This window comes from Onychomys torridus, chromosome 8 (assembly GCF_903995425.1).
Source record: "Onychomys torridus chromosome 8, mOncTor1.1, whole genome shotgun sequence".
NCBI lineage: Eukaryota > Metazoa > Chordata > Mammalia > Rodentia > Cricetidae > Onychomys > Onychomys torridus.
Genome location: NC_050450.1, coordinates 20,727,138 through 20,751,353, shown reverse-complemented (window position 1 = coordinate 20,751,353; position 24,216 = coordinate 20,727,138). Strand labels below are relative to the sequence as shown.

Sequence of the window (24,216 nt, the reverse complement as noted above, 5' to 3'; positions counted from 1 at the left end):
AGACAGACAGAAACACAGGATAGCTTTGGGCGGACCTGTATAGAACCCAACAGTCCCTTCTGCCTCTTCAAAAGGACTTTTTATAACAGTGTCAAGGGGTGGGGCAAAAGACCTCCCCTTGCTAGATCAAAGCACACCACACAGCCAAGTATAGACCCTTCCAAACACATGGTAACCATGCCCATGGCTAAATCATCCCCTTATGCAGCCCTGCTAGATAAAAGCAAGCTCAGATTCTTGGACCCTGAGTAAGTTCTCACTAGGAAACCTCTGTGGGTCTCTATAATGCAGAATCATGGTTTTGTGCAATTTGGCCACAGATTCATTTGGATGGCAGGGGGAGACTTCTGTTACAGAAATGTGTTCCTTAGAACATATTTTGTGAGAAAAATAAATGGCCCTGAATGTTAGACCAGTGATGTTAGCATGTTATTTTATGTGAATTCTACTTGGTCACTGTGGCCTTTATATTGAAAAGTGTAAGGCTGGAGACACTCTGTGAGTTGGGGTAGAGTGGTGATAAATTTATGGGACACGTTACTGGAAAAGGTTGATTCAGAAAGCACAAATCCTAAATAGCCTTTTAATATAAACCCAAAGCCAGATATCAGGGTGAAAGCTAAAAGATCAGAGGAAACAAGCCACAGCCACTTCTTACCTTGCCAGCTCCTCAGCCAATTCTGTCTTCACAAATCCTCAGACCAAGTGCTTCTGTCCTCAGCCAAAAGGCCTAGTTCCTGTTGCCTCACACCTTATATGCCTTTCTCTGCCCAGCCATTTCACTTCCTATCTCAACCTTCCTAGTGCTAGGATTAATGGCATGTGTGTTTCCCAAATACTGGGGTTAAAGGTTTATGCCACCACTGCCTGGTTCTTTTTTTCTCTCCTAGACTGGATCAATCAATTAGCCCAGTATGGCCTTGAACTCACAGAGATCCACATGGATCTCTGCTTCCTGAGTCATAGTATTAAGGGTGTGTGCCACCACTGCCTGACCTCTGTGTTTAATCTAGTAGCTGGCTCTGTCCTGATCTTCAGGCAAATTTTATTAGAGTACAACAAAATATCACCACAGAAAGCTGGCATCCTAAAATGCTCCTTGGGAAAAGATTGTACACATAAGTAAATTAATAATCCAATGGTTTATGTGGAAGGAAGAAATAAACATTGTCGTGACTGAATGAAATGAGCAAGACTTTTGGATCACTCAGTCTGTTAGTTAGGTAAGGGAGTGAGGCTTGGACTCAGAGCTAGGCTCCTTGAATCATAAGACCTGACTCATCCTAATTCTGCTAATTATGCCAGACGTGTATCATCATGTTAGCTTGTGCAACTGAGGCAATCTCTTCCTCACAGGTTCTTAGAAATGTCAAATGAATTGCATGAGTATTGAGTGAATTAAAGGGCAATATGCAGACTGGCCATGGTAGATGCTGTCTAAGGAAACATACTAAAATATGGAGGGAAAGGGGGATTGCTTGAGGAAGTGGAATCAAATCTGCCCCTATGCTTTGGAATAGAGAAAAATTCAGTGTGTAATACACTGCTTATGGATGTTGCTAGTAGGCAGACAGGATTGTTTTAGCTACCTGTCTGTTTGTGGGTGTGTGATCTCTGTGAGTCAGTAATTTTTTGTGTAGCTACTGTGAAGCAAGTGCCAGTTAAAAATGCCTTTTTTGGTGGCACAAAATGACCCTTGACTCTTTTTCAAAGATGGGTTGATAACTAGAGCAAGATAAAATCCTTTAATCTGAAATAAAATATAAACACAAGTAAATAGGTTAACACACTTAGCTTGTGCACCATTTAAAAATTTTTTTATAACATTTATTTATTGTTTATGTGGGGCATGACACAGCACATATGTAGAGGTCAGAGGACAGTTTGTAGGAGTCAGCTCTCTTTATCTACCATATGGTTCTTGGGGATCAAACTCAGGTTTGACAGCAAGTGATCCACTGATCCATCTTACTTGCCCATGCACCTTTTTTTTTTGTTGTTGTTAAGAGAAGAACCAAGGTTCATTGTCACACCGTGTTCTTCATAGCTTTTGAAGAAACAGAGATACTCTATGATGGTTGTGACATATTTTGGTCAGGGGTGAGGTGAAGCCCATGCAGCATATACATTATTATCTATAGATAGACGTCTGCACTCTTGCAGGGTCAGAAAAGGGAAAAACCTAATATTACATTCTCTGTGTTGTTGAGCCACATAGGAGTGTACTATAAATGTGAGGAATAAAGCACAAGATTTATCTGCACCACTGTTCAGACATATTCTGCTCTTTGAATTTATCTTTTTTAATCTTTGAATTCATCTTCTTTAAAATTCATCTTTTTTTTCTTGGAGTACAAACCCTCAGCCTCACACATGCCAAACAAATACCCAACCACTGGGTTACAATCTAGACTTCTTTTTAAAATCCTGTTTGTTAAGGTACAATTTTTATACAGCAAAACTATAAACTCTGTTTATGGTGTGCCCTGACAGAATACCATGTTAGGGTGTATGGTTTTGACAAATGCATGTAGTCATTCATGTAACAACCCCTGCAAACAAGATACAGAAAGTATTTTGATTACCCCCTAAATTCCTTCGTGTTCCTTTATAGTCATACTCTTACTCCACCCGAACCCCCAAGAGCCAGTATGTCTCCTTACTTCTGCCTTTCTGTAGATAGAGTCATACTCTCCTGACTGTGACTCTGAAGAAACTTTGGTAAGATTGTAGCATTCAAAGCTTTCTCCCGTGAACAGGGGTCATCACTTTCAGAGCCATGTTTCAGAAGGAAGATGTGGTCATTTGTCTTGGCACCCACCTCCACTGCCTTGTGGAGTTCATCTATGATAATCATTCCCTGAAGACATTTTAGGTTACTAGGCATCCTATACTAATTTTGATCAATAGTTCCAGCAGCTCAGAATTAAGTATTTTCTGGAACTTCTCATTAATAAGGGAAATATACCCTTCACTGACTGTAGAAGAAGTACCAAGTCTACTAAAGAATGACCTGAATGGACCTGTACATTTATTTGCTAGCCTCATTGGGAACTGTCATTTCTGCTTTTTTAAAAGGAGTAGAATGAAAGGTAGGTGGAAAATCACTGCTGCTTATGAAACTGGGACGCCACTGTACCAGTGTGCACAGCTGTTTGTGGACAGACATTCAGAAATCACAGTGCAGTATCTAAGTACCATTCTATAACAATGGCACCTTTTTATTTACAGACTATTAGTTTCTATAACCAACCTCATGTAGATATGACCTTACATACTACAGTGCACTGCTCTTGTACACATGGAATAAATGTACTTGAACTCTTCCAGGCCAGTTCTGTATAACCCCAAACCAACGTGGTAAACTGGGGTACTTTTTTCCATTGGTGGCAGCATCATTAACCTTTCCAAAAATTCAAATTATATACGTATATGTGACTACTCTTGTGGAAAGGTCACTGTGTATCACAAGTGGTGGCATTTCTTTCGGGTTTTGCATCATCTGAACAGATTTATAGAAACATCCAGTGTACTTGATTGGTAAAGAGCCAGACATCAGTGAAATTACATTTCTATTGTGGTGCCTGGAACCATTATTTTTTTATTATTTTCTTAGTATAATGGCACTTTGATTCCTACATTTGTATTTCATTGTCTTCTTACTCATGTGAAGATACTGCAGTATCTAATGCTAACTTCCAAAAATCAAAGGGAAGCCCACATCAGATAGCTGTGTAGTTATGTTTATTAATTTCTGGATATTTATGTATTTGAGATTTACATACTTGACTTTATAAACCTGATGTAGTATTTTTGACATATTAAATGATGCTTCCAATGAAAAAAATGTCTCAAGTTACAGATAGAAGGATCTTTTTGTTTGTTTTGAGAGACTTTTGAATGTATGGAGCTTGACAGTTGTGGGACCATTTTTTTTTTTTTTTTTAAGGCTATGAAAACGACTCTGTAGAGGACTTGAAGGAGATGACTTCCGTATCTTCTCGGAAGAGAGGGAAAAGAAGATACTTCTGGGAGTACAGTGAGCAACTTACACCATCACAGCAAGAGAGGATTCTGAGGCCATCTGAGTGGAACCGAGACACCTTGCCAAGTAATATGTACCAGAAAAATGGCTTACATCATGGTAAGAGGGGTCTAAAAATATTTAGTGCCCATTTCTCTTTTTTAGTAGGTGGAGGTATTTTTTGAACCTTTGAGATGAAGTCTTCATATGTAACCTAGACTTGCCTCTAACTGTGTAGCCCAGTATGGCCTTGAACTTTGAATCCCTCTGCCTCATTCTTCCAGATTCTAGGACTGTAGGTATATGCCACCATACCTGTCTGTTGTCACTGTAAACAGAGATAATGAACAGTAATGCTTAGTGTGCTTGGGTTTTCAGCCCTTTACAGTCAACTGGAGAGGGCATCAAAGAGAGCTTTTTCATCACAATTGCTCCTTCTTACATATAGTTTCCATCCGTGTGGAGAACCATCATTTCTGGTCCCCTCTTCCTCCACTTACTTCATGAAATGGCCAAGAGACTGCTGGTTCTTGACCTATCAGAAAACAAGCAACATGCTGGGGAGAAAGCGGAAGACCTTCCTCATCACTCTCTTCTGTTTTCATCCACCCCAGACTTAATTTAATGGGGAGATTGAATTGTAAAAGATGATGGGGAGAAAAGCAGATGGGGGAGAAAGGACACATGGTTGTGGGAAAAGAGTGGAGAAGGGGGGTTTATAGGAATCATGAGAAGCTCATGGTTTAGGTAGATGTCTTAGGGTTTCTATTGCTGAGACAAAACACCATGACCAAAAGGCAAGCTGGGGAGGAAAGGGTTACACTTCAGCATTGCTGTTCATCACTGAAGGAAGTCAGGACAGGAACTCAAATGGGAGGATTCTGATGGCAGGAGCTGGTGCAGAAGCAATGGAGGGTGCTGCTTACTGGCTTGCCTCCCATGGCTTGCTCAGCTTGCTTTCTTATAGAACCCAGGACCACCAACCAGGGGATGACACTGCCCATCATGGGCTGGACCCTCCACCATTGATCACTAATTGAGTAAATGCCTTACAGCTGGATCTTAAGAGGCATTTCTTGAACTGAAGCTCCTTTCTCTCTAATAACTCTAGCTTGGACAAAGCCACCTAGGACAGTAAATCAAGACTGGAATTGTGAATCCAGAAAGCTGTGATTAAATAGAATGTCTTCTGTTGTTTTCACATTAGTACCAAGTATCAATTAGTACCAAAAAGGCAGAGGGAAGGTATGAACAGCTCAATAAAGAGTGCACACTCACGCCATAAACCACTTGCTGAGCATTTTGGAAGACAAGAATTGGCCCCCAGTCTGTCTGTTACTTGGGCTTTGTTTTCCTAGTCCCAGATCTATACTCTACCACCTCTCAGGAATTTTTTATATTCAGACTTTTTTTAAAAAAAACAGAACTGAAAAAGTAAAGTCCAGTAAATAATTCCAGGTAGCTTGTGGTGAGTCTTAGGAAAGCCATTAGGTGTACTGTAATACTTGAAAGTAATGGGCTGGGACTGGGGTATGATTCAGTGGTCATGCTTACCTAGTATGTATGAGGCCCTGGGGTTCATTGGGTTGGGGCAATTAGGAGATGGGAAGGAGAGAGGGGAGGGAGGGAGGGAGCTGAAGAAGAGCTTTTAAAACAGGGTGATCCCCTTTTTGTCTGAAAACTTATATGTTCCCAGAATCACAACTTGGTTTAGATAATTTGCCTGGATTTTTGTGTACAATGGAACTCTTGTTCCAGCCAGAGATGTCAGATACTTAGTCCTGGTGTGCAGAGTTAGGACTGTTATCCTGGGGTTCAGACTAGAGGAGAGCAGCACTGAGACAGTGTTTAATCCAGGGCTTCACGCGTGCTAGCCAGTATTGGTGAAATTATTAAGGCCACTCCACGTAGTTAAAAGGGAGGTTTATTTTGTGGGGTAACTTACAGATGAAGGGGTAGGTTGCAGGGTCTGGCAAAGGTATAGCGCAGTCCGGTGGTGTTCTCTGGAGAACTCTGCTCAGTCTACCCCCAGCGTCCAGGGTCCCAGAACCAAGCGAGAGCGACCTCCTCTCCGATCCTCGGTTTTCTGCTCCCTCCTCCGCCCCGCCTTGTAGGCGTGACCATTACCGAAGCCTCAATGGGGGTTGGAACTTCCAGGCCAATGCTGGGATGGCTACCCACTACAAGCCAGTTACTCTGCCACTCACTGAGCTGTTTCCCTAGGGCCCTTTCATTTTTCTAGCAGCAGGACTAGGCAGAGGGAGAGCTAGCCCTTCTAAGTTAGGAAGTTAAACATTCTGTGTCTCCTGAAATGTGCCAGGGCACCTAAACTGAAAAGTGGCTGCTAGTGGTGGCTATAGAAATTGCATGTCTTGTTCACTAAAATGATCTAACTTAAATTCCCTTCAAATGACCTGTAGGAAAATATGCAGTTAAGAAGTCACGGAGAACTGATGTGGAAGACCTGACTCCAAACCCTAAAAAACTACTCCAGATTGGTAATGAATTACGAAAGCTGAATAAGGTGATCAGTGACCTGACTCCAGTCAGTGAGCTTCCCTTAACAGCCCGGCCAAGGTCAAGGAAAGAAAAAAATAAGTTGGCTTCCAGGTAAATTCTAATGCTGTTCACCCATGTGAGCAGTCTCTAGGGGGTAAGATTAGACCTTGAGATTTTGTAGAAGAGGTGACTTCCAGAAATTATTTACTAAATAGCTCTTAGAGAGAGGTTTGTTGTTTTAAGTGAAGATGGCATTTATGCTTTTAGGAAAAAGTATTGGGGGTGAGGCAAACAGAGTTAGTGCATTGTATTATGGTATAACTGAAAAGTCTAAAAAGGTTTGCCTTTTTTGATAAGTCAGGTTGTCAACCTGAAGTATATGAACAGTAAAAATCATCCATTTAAAATATGCTATTATGACCTTGAGAAACATACCCAGCTATATAACCACCAACATGGTCAACATGAGATATATTAACATTTTCATCACCTTAGAAAATTGTAAGAACAAGTCCCTCACCCTAGGCCTTTCACAACCATTGATCTATTTTATTTTGTGTGTATGGGTATTTTGCCTATGCATATACCACTTGCAGGCCTGGTGCTCCCAGAAGCCAGAAGAGGGTATTGGATCCATAGATACTGTGTGGGTACTGGGAATTGAATCCAAGGACCTCTGGAAGAGCAGCCAGTGCTCTGAACTGCTGAGCCATATCTCAAGACCCCATTGATCTTCCACCTCCTCTTTATTATTATTACTATTATTATTATTATTATTATTATTATTATTAACAACAGTGTCTTATAGTGATCTGTCCTTTTCCAGAATGTCACATGGAATGTACTATAGTGGTCTGAGTCTGTCTGTCTGTCACATGGGCTACTTGTTTCTTTTATTACTGTATAGTCAGTCTTTATAGGAATATTATACAATTTATCTCCTTTCCAGCTGTGAAGGACCTTTGTGTTCCTTCCAATTTTTAGCATGTTTGAATAAAGCTACTGTAAACATTGACTTACAGGTATTTGTGTGGGTATGAGTTTACATTTCTTTTGGATAAATGCCCAGGTCTATATAGTTTATCTTTGTAAAAAACTATCAACCTTGCTGTCTTCCAGAGTAGTTGAGAACTGCTTTCTACCCACCACGACAGACAGGACTCTACTTGCTTCACATCTTCTCCAACAGTTGGAGTGTTGTCTGTTGCTGCTTGCTTAATTTTTTTTTAAGTCACTTTAATAAGCAGCTTTAGTTTTTTAATAGCAGCTTTAGTTTTTGAATGTGTGCTTAATTTTTTTAAAAGTTGATTTGGATAAATGGTGATGTGTGCTTTATAATTGAGTTCTTTGATAAACATCAGTAAACAAGACACTTAGAGTTACTATTAGAAACATTTAGGGGCTGGAGAAAGGGCTCGGCGGTTAAGAACACTTGCTCTTCCAGGGGACCTAAGTTCTGTAGCTAGTACCCTCATGGTGCTCACAACTTCTGTAAGTCCAGCTCCATGAGGATCCAGTGACCTGTTCTGGCCTCTGCAGGCATTTGCATACATATGGCTTTATTCTCATACAGACATACCTGTAAATAAAAATAAATCTTTAAAAAAAAAAAAAAAGAAAAGAAAAAAAAATGCCTTTATGGGTGCAGTGAGATGGCTTCAGCAGGTAAAAGTAACTTGTCTAACAAGCCTCATGAACCAGGTGCAGTCCCAAGATCCCACAGTAGAAAAGAACCAACTTTTAAAACCTGTCCTCTGACCTCCACCACATGCACTGTAGCATGTACCTGCACACATACACACACACACACACACACACACACAGGAAGAAAAAGAAGAAAATTTCATTTTTTCTTATTTAAGGAAATCTATTCTGACGTCTCTTAAAAGGAAAATGAACTAATAGTAGCTCTTCCTTTCATAGAGCTTGCAGGCTAAAGAAGAAAGCCCAGTACGAAGCTAATAAAGTGAAGTTGTGGGGCCTCAACACTGAATACGGTAAACCCCAGCCTTCAGCTTCGCTTTGTCTCCTTGGTTTGCATAGTCTCCTTCCTGAGCTCTGCACACATTTGGCTCTCTATTGGTGGAAATATTAAGACAGCTCCACTTAATTAAAAGGGAGGCTTATTTGGGGATTTTACTTATAAGTAAAGGGATAGATGACAGGGTCCAGGAGAGGCGAAGTGCAGTCCAGTGGTGTTCAAGGAGAACTCTGCTCAGTCTACCATCTAACATCTAGGATTACCAGGAACCAAGAGAGCCAGCACATCTGCATCTCGGGTCTTAAGGGTGCCTGTCTCAGCCCTGCCTCAGGGGCAGGCCATAAGTAGGCCTGACAGTTAACCTGAAGCCTCAATGGTGGTAGTACTTTCCAGGTCAAAGCTGGAACAGCTACTCACTACAGCTCTCTTCTATTGTTTTTTGTGGGGGGGAACGGGTTTGAGACAACACAGCCCCAGCTGCCCTGGAACTCACTGTGTAGACCAGACTGGCCTGGAACTCACAGAGATCCTCCTGCCTTTGCCTCCTGAGTGTTGGGATTAATGGTGTGAGCCGCCGCTGCCACCACCACCATCACCAAGTTGGCTCTCCTCATTTGCATTTATCTATTCAGAAAGCCACATGCCCACTTAAAGCAAGAAATCCACGGAAGTCTATTTAAGGAGTATTAGGGAATTTATTAGGATATAAATTGAGGAGATACACTCATGAACACAGAACCCAGTAAACAGCTGAAGTCATCCTCTGTTCTGACTGGGAACTAATCCACTTGGCCGTCCTATCACACCAGGAAGCAGCAAGCAGGGGCCTCTCTTCCTTTCTTTTTAAGACGTCACCTATTGGGCAAGAAGCACCACCTCCTTCAGACCATGTAGCCCAAGGTCACAGGCAGAGCAAATACCACTACAGCCACTGTCAGTCATTCTTGTCTATGAGAGTGACTGTCTAGATCTGTGGTCCCTTAGACAAATGACACCACTGTTGACATGCACTAATTCACAGTCAGGTCTTGCTTGTTGTAATTGTGTTTCTAGGTTAGCCAATGTGGTTGACTGACGTGACTATTTCCCTTCACTTATACTGTGTGCATAGTGTAGATCTGGGTTTTTCACATTGGTTGCACATTAAAATCCCTCTGTAGCTATAAAAATACAGATTCCTGGACTTTCTTAGATCTTCTGAATTGTATGAGAGCCTAGGAGTCCTCTTTTCTTTTCCTTTCCTTTTCTTTTTTTTTTTCTTTTCTTTCTTTTTCTTTTTCTTTTTCTGTTGTTGTTGAATGTCTCAATTCTGTAGCCTTAGCTGGCCTAGAACTTGCTATATAGACCAGGCTAGCCACAAACTTACAGAGATCCTCCAGCTTCTATTTTGTGAGTGTTGGGTTTAAAGGTCTGCACCACCATATCCAACAGAACCCATATTTTTTGACATTTCTAATATTCTGGGTTATTTTGTTGTTTTCTTTCTTATTTTTTTCTTATATGTTTTAAAATCTACCCCAGGGTTTTGTTCATGCTAGTCAGGTGAGTGTGCGACCCCTGAGCCATGTGCACAGCCTTTCCATTCTTAGTCTAATAGAGTTTACTATACAATTAAAGCAAATTCTCCCACGTTAGTGACATATACTATGTTGGTTTTTGTCTTCCAGACAACTTATTGTTTGTAATCAACTCCATCAAACAAGACATTGTAAACCGAGTTCAGAATCCAAGAGAAGAGAGAGGTCCCAGCATGGGGCAGAAACTTGAAATCCTCATTAAAGACACACTCGGTAAGGAGAACATTATTAGATAACCACAGCTTGTGATGTGTGGTGCCAGAATCAAAGAGGAGTTCTTTCATTTTAAGGAAACTCTGATGTTCTCAGTGCTCTCCACTTTTCATTCCTGCCCCGTCCACCTCCCCACCCCCACCTCTTGCTAGGGGTTTGTTACCCTCAGTATTTTTACAGGGTTCTAGCAAATTGCACATCTGGCTTCTCATCCCTGACCAGGTTGTACACTGTGGAGAGGAGCAGAGAGGCCAGGATGGTTGGTGGCTTGTGGGAGGAATGGCTAGGACATAAATTGGAGATGCTACAGGGCGAGGAGCTGAGCTGCAGTAAGAGTGAATCACTATCAGATCACACTTGCTGAGAGCTGCACAGTGTATTGCTGTCCCAGAAAGCCCCAAACATGTCACAGTAAAAGGCTGGTGCTCATCTTGAATATAATCAAAAAACAGTCTCAGATGAAAAGCAGGTCCAAAAACAAGTACTATCCTAGACAGTCACTGCTGCTTGTGAAATTGCACACAGGAAGCAGTAAGTCAGTTTACTTGACCCAAGTAGATGGACGATTTTATGTATTTGTTCAAAGAACTTCCCAGTATTCTTTTTCTTTACAGCATCCCAGTTTTCATGTGTTAGTTTGAGGGATAACTTAATATCATAAAATACCATACTTTTTACTTTTTGGTTTTTAATTTAAAAGCTTTTGCATATCCATAAGTGTGTGTTCCCTTACACTAGACAGACAATTTGACCTGTTACAAAGTGCTTGGCACACATTTTCTTTCCTTGAGTGTCCTGATGGTATTTTTCCTTCTCTTCTGGCATAAAATATTTTTGTTAAAGAGCTGATCCCTGAATTAGTGTTTCTTGGTGGGTGGTTTGTTACTCTTTCGGTTTCTGGGTCACTTGGCTTTGCCCTGCTTCTTTCTTCTGGGGACGCCTGAGCACCAGTATGTCAGCTCTCCCTTGCTCAACCTGCTCTTTGTCACTTCTTTTTGAACCTTGTTATTTCATTCTGTTTTTTCATTTTCACTTCCTTTTAGTACTCAAGTCATATTGTGTGTGTGTGCACGGTTGTTGGTTTTTCATTCTTTTGGGGGTCTGCCACCCAGCTCCCAAATAAATCACACACAGAATCTTTTTTCTTACTTATGAATGCCCAGCCTTATCTTGGCTTAGTTTCTAGCCAGCTTTCCTTAACTTTACTTATTCTGCCTACCTTTTGCCTCTGGGCTTTTTCCCTTCTCTTCTTCTGTAAATCTTACTCTTCATCCGTGGCTTGCTGGTTGTGGAGCTGGGTAGCTGGCCCCTGGAGTCCTCCTCCTCCTCTGGCTCCTCTTAGATCTCTTTTTCCAGATTTCTCTCCTCTATATATCCTCTCTGCCTGCCAGCCCCGCCTATCCTTTCTCCTGCCTTGCTATTGGCCAATTCTTTATTAGACCGTCAGGTGTTTTAGACAAGCATAGTAACACAACTTCACAAAATTAAAACAAATGCAACATAAACAAAAGTAGCACACCTTAATATTCTACTACAGTGCATGCATGCACGTTCTGGACATGGAAGTCAGGGTCTCAAATAACGCTCAGCAAGACTACCACCCCTGAGGCTTAGCCTCACCTCTTCTTGCTGCTTTTATTTATTTTTTTTAACTTAAGGAATTTTCCTTTTATTTTCTGTGTTTACCAGGACAGAGGACAACTTGGAGGAGTGACTCTCTCCTACCATGTAGGTCCTAGGGATCAAATTCAGATTGTCAGACTTGGCAACAAACACCTTTACCCACTGAACCATCTTGCCATCTCCCTTCCATTTTTTTGAGGGTCTTTCTATGTAGTCCATGCTGACCTCAAACTCAGACAGTCCTCCCTTCTTCATGTCTTCTGTTGCTGTTTTTATAATTATCTATTTGTGTGTGTGTGTGTGTGTGTGTGTGCGTGTGTGTGTGTGTGTGTGTGTCTCATACTGTGACATGAGTGTGATGGTCAGAGGACAGCTGGCACCATGTGGGTTCCATAAATGGAACCCAGGTTTTTAGTCTTGGTGGCAAGTAACTTTATACACTGAGCCATCTTACTCTTCCTCTTTCATGTCTTACATCATTTTCTTTTGTTGTTGTTGTTTGGTTCTTTCGAGACAGAGTTTTTCTTTGTAGTTTTGGTGCCTGTCCTGGATCTCGCTCTGTAGCCCAGGCTGGCCTCGAACTCATAGAGATCCACCTGGCTCTGCCTCCTGAGTGCTGGGATCAAAGGTGTGTGCCACCACTGCCTGGCAGCATTTGCTTTACTATTGTTTAGTTTATTTTGAAATAACAGTGGGTTAGGTTATGACATTCATGATCCAGTCTTCAGGCATGCTTTTATCGTTTGTAGATGTGATCTTACCTGTTTTTTCTCTTTTCCTTCCTCCCTCCCTCTCTTCCTTTCTTCCTTCTTTCTTTCGTCCTTTCTTTTACTTTCTCTCCCTCCCTCCCTCCCTCCCTCCCTCCCTCCCTCCCTCCCTCTCTCTCTCTCTCTCTTCCCCCTGCAAGGGCTTCTCTGTGTAGCCCTGGCTGTTCTGAATCTTGCTCTGTAAACCAGGCTGGCCTCACACTCAAAGAATCCTCTTGCCTCTGCCTCCCAAGTGCTGGGATTAAAGGTGTGCGCCACCACTTTTGGGCTTCTCTTTTCCTTATATTTTTGGTTGTGAGCCTAGCCTTTTAACGGCTGAGCCATCTCTTCAGCCCTGCTTCTCTTTTCCTAAAGCAATTCTTTCATGGTATTTTAGGTGGGTATTGGAGTCCAGAGGGTGCCAGCTGGTCTTACTAGGTTTTTAGGTCTAGAACAGAGATGTGGCCAGAAGAAAACTTGAAGGAGAAAGGCACTTCTGAGGATAGACGTAGCCTTTCATGGGTCATGTATGTAGTGCCCACTGTGTAGCACATTTGCATGACATGAGATTTTCTTTCCCATGCTGTGTTCCTTGTGTGTGCCCTTGGGGGAGTGATGATGGGGAAGCATTCCAGTCTTGTACTCTGTCATTGTTTTCTTTCATATGCTAATCTTATAAAAATATTTGTTTCTGTGTATGAGTGTTTTGTCTGTATGTATGTCTGTTTACCACATGTGCACCTGTTGCCTTCAGAGGTCAGAAGAGGGCCTTGGGCCCCGTGGAACTGGAGTTATAGATGATTGTGAACTGCCTTGTGGTCCTAGGACCTAAATCTTGGTCCTCCAGAAGAGCAGTCAGTACTCTTAACTGCTGAGCATCTCTCCGCCACTCATAAACTAATCTTGGTGCCTACTGTCCTGAGACAATGGGTTTTAAGCTTGACACTGTTCTGTTGCTTTTTTTTTTTTTCCTGAAAATTTTTTATTTAAACAATTAATTAGCGCTGGGCGGTGGTGGCGAACGCCTTTAATCCCAGCACTTGGGAGGCAGAGCTAGGTGGATCTCTGTGAATTCAAGGCCAGCCTGGTCTACAGAGTGAGGTCCAGGACAGCCTCCAAAGCTACACAGAGAAACCCTGTCTCGAAAAACTAATAATAATAATAATAATAATAATAATAATAATAATAATAAAAAATTAATTATCACAAACAAAATACTAGGTTTTGTTAGGGTATTTCCAAACAGATTTGTTGTTGTTGTTGATTCTCCTCCTCCCTCCTCCTTTTTCACATTCCCCTTGTACTCACTGCTCATGGCTACTTTTTCATTTTCATGTTGTTTGTGTCCTGTTGTCTTCTCCCATATCCTGAACCCCTCTTTTTCTCCTCTCAGTTTCAGAGCCTGTACCTCCACTCACCCCCCTCCCATACATCCATGTAGACATAAGCTAGGATTAACATGCAGTCGTGAGGCTTTGGCTTTTTGAGTTACCTTGTTTAAAAATGCTCAACAGATCCATTTTCCTATGGTTATCATGATTTCAGTTTTCTTTACAACTGGACAAATTTTACTGTGTACATTCAACACCTTTCAATGTCTATTGGGCTTGGTTCAGACTAGCTTTTCTGGCTTCACAGAGGCCTCCTTTTCAGTGATGTCAGCTTGCTCTCTGCAGTCTCTGTGCTGTTTCATCTGGTCCACCTCGTTCTTCACGTTTCCAGCATCATTGTCAGTTTCATTCCCAGCCCTTCCTTCTAGTACCAGTGCTTCCTACTACCAACTGCTACCTGGCAGAGTTCTGACTAGGCAGTTTTTAAATTTTTCTCTACATCTTTCTTTTATTCAATGCTTACAGCTTAGTTGAATAAAATCCCCATGGCTTCATCTCCAGGTCTTGTTGACCTCCTGTGCTTTCCATGAAATTACTATTAACTACTAAAGATTTTTTGTTCTCAAGTCATTGGTTCCTTTTGGTTTGTCTCACATATAAGCTGTGGATACTGATACCATGCAGGTCTTACAGATATCTGGGTAGCTTGTTCACACTCTCTTGAACGTTAGGGATGCAGAAGAGTTGGGAGCTTATGGATCCCTTTTTCATTGTTTCCTTGGGCTGGTTATTTTAAGAAACAGGGTTTCTACTGAATGTGGTGCTCCATGCCTGTAACTCCAGCATTTGGGGTGCTAGGGCAGAAAAAGCCCAATTGTGGCTCAGCTAGAGCTTCATAAAGAGACATCTTCTCAAAGAGAGGAAGTTGACAGAGGTGTCTCCTCCAGGGACTTCTAATTCCTGAGCCAAAGTGATCCTCTTTTTTCAACTTCCTGAGTAGCTCAGCTTTCTAGCAGTAGACTTTGTGGAGTTTCTTTTGTTCTTTTGAGAACAGGATCTTGCTATGTAGTCTTGGAGGGCTGAGATTTCAGGTATGTACCATGCCTGGCTACTTGTTGTTTTATGTGGAGAAATTGAAATGTCTCTACTACCACAAATGTGGAGGTCAGAATTACTTGAGTTCATGTGTTCAAGACCATCCTGATCAAATACAATGAAAAGTCATCATAAAAAAATTAAGATCAATAAATAAACAATTGCCTCACAGCTATCATCCCAGAATCTCTATAAAGTTAGATGTGTTTGGGGTTTCTTTGTATTAATTATTTTGTTATTAATTTCTTGTATTAATTGTTATTAGTTGTTACTTGTTATTATTCTTTATAATTAATTCTTTGCTTAGAACACTTGGAGAAGCTCTTTGGCTAATGACATTTTCTTCTGGAAGTCTTGTACCTCTTTTATGGAAAGCTGTACATTGCAGCCTCTTCTGAGTCAGTTTGATCATTTATATAGTCCTAGAAAATTCTCCTTCCTCCAGAACCTTAAATTTACTAAATTTGAGCAAAAGTAGTAGTTTACCCATGGTAGGTGCTCCATTTTCATTCATACATACATATGTGAGTGTGTACATGCATGTGTGTTGTGCTGTTCTTTGTTTCTTGGATCAGTTGGTTGTATATTGTATGCATTTTTCCTGGAGAGACATGAAATAACACCTATTCAAGCTAGATGGGCACCAATAACAGAACAAAGTATAATTTCTCACAAATCCATCTTGGTGAACCAATAAGTTTATTTGGCTTAGAGAGGATGAGTTAGGGGTTGCTTGCAGAAACATTGGTTATTTCCACACAGCTGTTATTATCACAGAATCCCACTCCATTATGGTGTTTACCTCCTGGAAGCTGCGTCTTAGAGGCAGAAGTGGAGGCAAGATGATCAGAAGTTCAAGGTCATCCTTACTACATTGAGAGTTTAGGGCAGCCTGTGCTACACAAGTCCCTGTCTCAGAATAAAATAAAATTCCCTCAGAGATATTCCTATATATATTGGTTTTTACTAGATCTTCTGGTTTATTACTAGTATTATTATTTGTTGAGATTTTAACTGCCCAAATATATTATTATAGTTTGATATTTTGTGGGCATCTGAAAAATGTGTTTTCAGTCCTCTGTCAAGATTACCAAGTATGTTTTATTGACTCATGTTCTTAATCAGGTCACCTTTCCTTTTTATGTTGTCTTCCTCTTTGCCTGTGGGGATGTAAATTTTGAATAAATCTGAGAAAGGCTTTCATAAATGTGTTCTGAGTTTCACCTCCTATTTTGTTTTTGCTTTTAAACGCTATATGTTTGAGTAGGAGGTAGTACTAGATCTTAACCTGCTGTAGGGTTTGAACCCTACAGTGGAGGAGCAGCAGGAAGTAGCTCAGTGTCTGCTGGCATTTCATTGTCCTCACCCACCAGTGGGTACTGGCTTTGCTTCATTTCTGTTCCTGTGTGTATTGGGGGAATATTTGGAGTTAACTTGTAAGTATCATGATTCTTTATTCCTACTTCAGCATACATCTCTTTAAAAAACAAGGACTTTTTTGTTTGTTTTATTTATTTGAGACAGATCTTTATGTAGCTCTGGCTGTCCTGGAACTTGTTTTGTAGACCAGGCTGGCCTCTGACTCATAGGTGCTGGAATTAAATGTGTGCACCACTACATCCAGCAAGTATGTCTTCTTAGCCACAGTCCCAACTGTATATCTAAATGTATGAGCACTGTTGTGATCTCCAATGTGGAGCCCAAACTTACATGCCTCTGCCTGCTCAGTTATCCTTTTACATCGTGTGTGTGTGTGTGTGTGTGTGTGTGTGTGTGTGTGTGTGTGTGTTCTATTTGAGAGTGACTCATTGGATTTAATTACATCTCTTTCTGTCTCTATTAATTTCTCAGCCTTTTTTCTTTTTAAATGAAAATTCTAAGTAATTGGTTCTCTTAAGTGTCCCAACATTTGGATTTGTTTCTTCATGTAAGGTGAAGTGAAATTGTGTGTGTGTGTGTGTGTGTGTGTGTGTGTGTTTAGGTGCACACATATGCACAGTGCACATGTGTATGTTAGGGAGGCTGTGTGGAAGCCAGAGGTCAACCTCAGATAGTCTTTCCTTGGGAGTCATCCACCTTGTTTTTTTTCTCACTATGGTCTGGCTTCACAGATCAGGCCCCAGGGATCCTCCTGTCTGCACCTCTGTAGCTCTGGGATATACAAACACATGCCACCAAGCCCATCTTGTTACATGATTGCAGTCTAACTTAGGTCCTCATGGTTGTGCAGTAAGTGATTCACTGGTTGAGCCCAAGATAGAGTTACATTTTGGCAAGAATTTACATATCTTTCCTATTCCATTAGTTAAGAGCCTGGTGTTGTTTGTCCTATTAGTGGTCATCTTGACCTTGACTGAATAGTTAAGGTGGCATTGATATCTTTATAATTTGTTATATGTCTTATAATCAGTGGTTAAATCAGTGTTTGCTGTTTCCATTTCATTTTATTTTTCTTGTGTGTGTTTCTACTCCCCCATTTCACCCTCAGACAAGGTCTCACTATGTAGCTCAGACTAGCCTCGAGCACATGATCTTCCTGCCTTAACCACTTGAGTTCTGGGATATCCAGCATGTGCCACCATGCCTAGTTTCATTTTCTTTCATACTTAAAAAAAATTCTTATACCTGTTTAAGGATTAACATTAAATACTTCCCTGGCTATCCAAGATGAATAGGATGAAGAAGTCAGCATACTTGGGCTGTTCCTAATTTCTTTCCCTCTGCTATTCTACCTTTTCTTATTCATTCATTTTTATTTAAAATAAAGAAAAAGGAATTTAAATTATGTACAGTCATTTTAGAAATTAGATGTATCTTTCATACTTGTAGTTGTGTGTGTATCCACCACAGAACACAGTGAGGTCCAAACAGTTGAAGGACACAGGAGACAAACTCATAGGCTCAGGAAACAGTACCTAAGTATCTCCTTAGGAGATGAAGTCTGCCATGTAGGATGGTTTTCTGGGCTTCAGCAGCAAGTAATGGAGCCCTTGTTGGGAGCCAGACTCATTGTTTCAGACTTCTTCCGTCCTTTATGCCCTCTCCATATTTGTGTTTTAAAGTGTGCCTTTTATTCTCTTCAGGTCTCCCAGTCGCTGGGCAAACCTCAGAATTTGTTAACCAAGTGTTAGGGAAGACTGCTGAAGGCAACCCCACTGGAGGCCTTGTAGGACTAAGGATACCAGCATCAAAAGTGTAATCAGCCTCATTGGACCACTGGTCAGAAATGTCTGTTTTTGTCACGTTATCCATTGTAAATTTTCATTCTGTTTTGCATGTCAATTAGCATTATGTAAACATTTATAATTAGGTTACATTGTTTTAAGAACTTGTAGCATAAGTGAAGCATGATCCAAAATACTTGATTATTGCATTTTCAGAGCATAAACCAGTGACCCGGCTGCTGGCATTGGAAAGGAAGCTCACATGTTAAGTAAATGTGAGGTACAGATTGTAAACATCTATTAAAACAAAACATTTTGGAGGAGTGAATCTATTAGTATAATGCTAAGTATTATGGTGGGTTTATGCTCTGAACCACACAGAAATACCGAGGAAGCATTTTTTTTTCCAAGTCCATTTAGGTTGTTTTTAGAATGACTGCTTTTTTGTTCTAATTTTTCACAGCCATTAATCTCACTTGTACATGGCGCACCTAGCACTCATGTGTGTACCATGTTTAGATGTTTATTTTTAGAGCTCAATATGATATATATAAATGCATATATATATATATATATATTGTCTGTGCAAGTAAGAAAAAAAGCATATTCTTTGTGCCTTGTATTTTGGGGAAACTAAAACTGGTAATATTTTGTATGATGAAAACCCTAATGAGGAAAAACAAGATATATAGATGAGAAAATTATGGGGTTTAAATGTCCTTTTGTTCCAACTCTTTTTCAGATTTTTTGAATGTATATAGGACTATGTTGAAATGTAGATATATGCCACAGAGTCTATGTATTGTATAAAAAAAACAAAAAACAAAAAACAAACAAAAACAGATGGCTCTAGAAAACTCCTATTTCGGTACTTGACCGGAAGAAAATACTTGCACATTATTGCGATTGTTTTATTTTTCTACCAAAGACAAATGCAACTGGTATGGCAGACTGCCAGTCTAAGTAAAGTTTTGCACAGCTTACATGATACTGTATGAATGTATGAAAAAAAGAGAAAACATTGAAAAGGTCAGGGTTAGGGATCTTACTCAACTGTGAATTTTATTTCTGTTTGGGTCCAATTATCTACAGAAGGAGCATCCATACATACAAATATTATTTTGCTGTTCCTCTAGTTTGCTTCCATAGTAGATAAGTTGGTGGCCATTTAGGTGTCTTTTATTTCTGCACTTATTGTAGGAAATTTTAATATATTTCATATTAGTAAGCTATTGATAAAATAGTTTTTGACTTTGAAAATTAAAGTTTATTTAGCTTATTGTAGTATACTTCCACCAAACAACCAAAATATAGATTATTTTTATTGTATTATGTATATATATATATAAAAAGAAAAAAGCTAAAAATATCTAATACTTTAGTTGCCACTTTTCCAATTGATGTATTATTGTGCATGTAATATTTTCAAAGATCAACACAAGCTTAAAACAAATTTATAAATTTTTATATTTTTGTACAGGTATTTTCTTCAGACTTACATGTGACTTATCTTCTGTAGTTTCTAGACTTGAGAAACATGAACATGGTTAGTTTTAGGTGCTCTTCTTTGCTCACGTCAGCGGCTGTATTAGTCAGTTTTTAATTGTGCTCAAGCTTTACCTCTTGGTGAGAAACTCCTATGTCAAGGCAATGCTATAGCCTCCCACAGGTCCTGCCATCTGTCTTTCCTGATGGTCTGATCTCAAATCTTGTTTGGAACTATGAAAACTGGTGGCTGAAAAAGTAAAAGCAAGCATTTCTAGAAGAAAAACCTGAAATTCCAGACATAGTTGCTTTTCTCCATTACCATTGGTAGAACTAAAGTAGTTGTCCTTGGTCCTCACAGTACTTTCTTTTCCCTTCTTCCCTCTCCCCATTTGTAAGCTATAGCACATGAAGGTTCAATTCTAGAACACAGCAACAATCCAAAATGTGTCGTACTTGCCTCTTTGACATCATGAAACATAAGAACCCAAGAATTGTCTTGACATGTTAGCTGAACTGTGACAAGGCTTCCATATGTTTGGTGGAAATGTACCTGTTAGTGCACTTACCCTAACAGACAATGAGCTCACATCTCATGCTTAGTAGAATTCAGGTTTTTACTTTTTAGATGGGAGAAACAAAGCATAGGTTCACAAATAGAAGTATATGAAGTCTTGACAGTGTCTGTCTGGTAAATTGAAAGTGTTTCAGAATATGGCAGTTTTGCAGTCAAGTGAACATCGCTTCATAGTAGCGATCCAGTTGGTGAAGTTTATAAAATTGCCCCTTTATAGCTGCCCTGTTAGGAATTCTGGTTTTTTGATACCCTTTTCTTGTCTGCAAACCAGAATTTGATTTTTTGGTCTTGCATTTCAAAAGACTTTGAATCTGTTTAGTAGATTCCATACCCGTGCATTTCAGTGTTTGATATGTACTACTTAAGTTAAATAGTTGAAAGCCTTTAAATAGTTGAGCTTTTTAATGTTGACACTTTATTTTGTACCTATTTATATATGTATGTATATCTTAGAAAAGCACTTTGTTATAAAATTGCATTTTATATGATTCCTGCCATTTGCTGCTAAACCTGGGCTGGTCAGAACGCTGCAGCGATACTTGATCTAAACAAACCTGGCAGTAAAATGTAGAGTGCAAGTCAAATCCTCTTGCTGTTTAAGATGGCATAGGCAAGCTGTGCAGCTTTACATTTTAACCAGGGGACTCTGTGGCATTTAAAACCGTCTAGAAATGGTTGTACTTTTAATGCCAGTAATGATCTGCTTCCTCTATTGTTGTTAAAATACCTACACCTAGTGTATCACAGACAGTTCTCACGAGTACGTAAAATCCCCAGCAGTTGTACATGTTCTGTTTTGTAAAATCGTGGCATGTATTTGTGGGTGGAGATCATGAGAGTGAGAGCTGTCTAAAGTTTTCTGTGTTCATACATGGTGTACAGATAGCTCATGAAGTCCAGAACCTTCCCTTAAGTGAAGGCATTGTGAATTCTCCTCAGATAAACCCATTGTTCCAAAAGCAACCATAAACTGACTCTAGTACTACTACAGTAAAAAGTAACAACGAACCTTCTGCTTCCTGGTTTCAGATACACTGGATTCTTTAGTCCTGCTCCTGTTGAGGTCATGTGTGAGTTTTCTGTCAGTGGGGTTGCCTGCTGTGCTGTACCATGTGTGCGTTCTTGTCCTTCCCACGTCTTTGATGAGAGATTTGGGTGTGGCTTATCTTGTGCCTTACTTGTACACTTAAATGAAACATCTTCATTCCCTCCTGCTTCCCAGACCTTAGCTTTGTCCTTTTTGTAAGAGAATCAGAACTATTCCAAAAGCATCATGAAGGATTTCAGATGGGTGTGGTTCCATAGTTCCCTCTCTTTGTAGTTATTTTATACTTGTATGAGAGACCACTTTTGGATGGTCTTTGAATGATCTTGCTACATCCCTTCTCTGGCTTTTGTGAAGTTGTCATGAGTCTCTCTGATGCTTGACTTCATTTGCTTCTTAGCAAGAGTCTGCATTACAGAAAGGTGTGTTCATTTCATCTGCTTGAAAGTGACTGTTTTGTTTTCCAGAACTTTTTGGGAGAAGAGTACCCATTTTGTTTGTTTTTTACAACAGATGACAAGTCTCTTTAAAAGAAACAGAAGTACAGTACTTTTGAAATACAATGCTATTGGTATGAATTTCTCTTTTATATACAATATTCATACAATTATCTGATGTTTGCCTTCATTAATAAAGCTGTTAGTTTATTCACCAAAATGTCAAGAATGGATGTGCTTTTCTTTATTCCATACATTTAAATAATACTTTAGCTGCTGAGATTTAGTTAACTTCCTAAGAAATTAATTCAAGTTGCCTTCAGCAAGAATTAAAAAAACTCATGTTCCTTTTCTTTATATAGTCTTCCTAAAACTCTCTTCATCTACTTTCTAATTAATTATGTGACAGAACGTTAGCATCTCTCCAAATCTTGAAACTTGAATTTTGAGAATGCATTGAATTTCAGTGTTAATGGAAAAGGTCTCAACTATGTTTCTAGTGGAGTCTTTTGTGGAATACCATTTCCCATGGAACTGCGACCACTTGCACAACTTTGCACAGAACTGCAGTCTTGTTCTTCCCTGGATCGTGACAAATGAGTCTCACACAGTGCCGTAATACTTGTGGATTCTTTCGTGATCTTTGTCATCTTAATAAGGGCATTATGAGAAGATGACTTCATGGTTTTTGTTTTTGTCTTTTTTAATATTTCAAATACAGTGGGATGTAACAATGAATGTCAGCTGTAAGGATGGTGGTTTCGTTTTAAGGAATAAGCATGTTGGGGGAATGTGATGAACATGTACTACTGAGAGTTCCGCACTTCCATAGGCAGGTGGGATTATGTGTTGAAGCATAGTCCCTGTGCTTAGTAAACAGAAATAGAAATGACACCTAGGAACTGCACTATGCCAAATTGCCATTTTGTTTTCAAGAGACTTTTGGAGGTGGTAACAAGGTAACAGAACCTCACAGCTACTTCCAGATAGTATTTTGGAATGGAAGAGTCAGTGGCTAGTGAAGAGCACCCAGGTTTATGTCTCCGCGTGCCAAGTGGGAACCGGGCTTGCCTCTTCCGTGACAGTGTAAACACCTGCCGAAGTTGACTCAGTTCCGGGTGCCGGGAGTGGGACTGATTCTGTGTCTTACCCTTTGCCCTTGTTTTTTCTAGAACTTAATAACAAAACTGTGTATGTGTACTGTATCAGCCTTTCCACCACATGTTTGATGACACTGTACTCCATTGCCTGCTATTGTCTTCTTGCCCTAGAGTCTGTCCTATAGTGTAGCATTTTGTGGTTCAGTGACTCCAGAGCTGCCAACACAGAAGGACAAGGATACCAAGTGTTTGTTCCTATGGTTTGGCAGCCTCTTCAAATAGTTGCGCGTAGGATCCTGTCTGTGATATGATCATAAATACTCCGAAGTTTTGTTTATTCCCACCCCCAGCTGGAGCTGTGACACTTTATTGGGTTCAGTCTTGTCTCTTGTCTAGAAAGAATTGTATCTTGTTGACGCATGAGCTGTTTAAAAATGACTCAACGTTGGTTAATAGTCGTGCAGTCTCCTTTCAGGAGAAGGCCATGCACAAGTCGCTTTGTTTCTGTCACCCTCTAATCTGTCAGCACTTGTAGTCAGACACAGAACCATCAGTGTATGCAGCACCCTTTGTAATTTAAAATAAAAACTATGAAAAGGTTTTGAATCGTTTGCCTCATATTTTGTCTTTTCTCCTTTCTGTTGCCTGCAACACAGCAGCCATCTATCTGTTCCTCAAGACAAACTGTCCCTCAGAAGTCTCCAGCTGCACAGAGCAGGGGAGCCAACTCCGCTGCCTCTTTGGGCGCACAGAGAGCTAAGGGTTATTGACACTGTAAGATGGGCTTTTAGTATTTCAGTGAAATTTAGCTGTATCATGAATTTATTTGATAGAGACATTTGCTTTCATTGTAAACAATAGTTTATACTTAATTGGTCCTTCCATAATTTGGACAAGGGATTTCTTCAAAGAAAACAAAGTATCAAAACAGTCTTGAGGCTAAGGGAGCTGTGTGCCTAAGGCCTACACCAGGGGGACCTGACTGGGGGTGGGGGGCATAGGAGTGAATGTTCTTTAGCAGCAAGCATCTGTTGAGAATCTACTCTGCCAGGATGTGTGAGTAGGTGCTGGTTACAGAGTGATTGCAGAATCAGTCCACCAAGGGGAGAGGCATGTGAGCAGGATGGCGGAAACAGTGTGAAAGAAGGGGTGAGGGCTGTGGAGGTGCAGGCTTGTTAAAGTGCCAGGCAAGTGTGAGGACCTTTGTTCAATCCCCAGCAGTCAGATGAACAGCAAGGTGTAGTGTGGACACTTGTATCCTCAGCAGGGAGGCGGAGATAGATCCCTGGGGGCCCACAGCCTAGCCTGCCTGAACTAAT

General features: G+C 40.4%; 1 protein-coding gene across 3 annotated transcripts in view; it reads left to right on the top strand.

Moving 5' to 3' along the window:
• Crebrf (CREB3 regulatory factor) overlaps nt 1-24,216 on the top strand; it is an 87,145-nt gene that overhangs the window by 59,307 nt on the left and 3,622 nt on the right. For 2 of the 3 annotated variants that reach the window (XM_036197922.1, XM_036197921.1), the window contains exons 5-9: nt 3,950-4,144; nt 6,445-6,634; nt 8,447-8,520; nt 10,172-10,294; nt 18,173-18,308. In XM_036197922.1, coding sequence (XP_036053815.1) covers nt 3,950-4,144; nt 6,445-6,634; nt 8,447-8,520; nt 10,172-10,294; nt 18,173-18,288 — 698 coding nt within the window. In that variant the 3' untranslated portion in view covers nt 18,289-18,308. Of the gene's footprint in view, nt 1-3,949; nt 4,145-6,444; nt 6,635-8,446; nt 8,521-10,171; nt 10,295-18,172; nt 23,504-24,216 lie in introns of those variants that run through there. The other variant, XM_036197920.1, reaches the window with a different exon arrangement.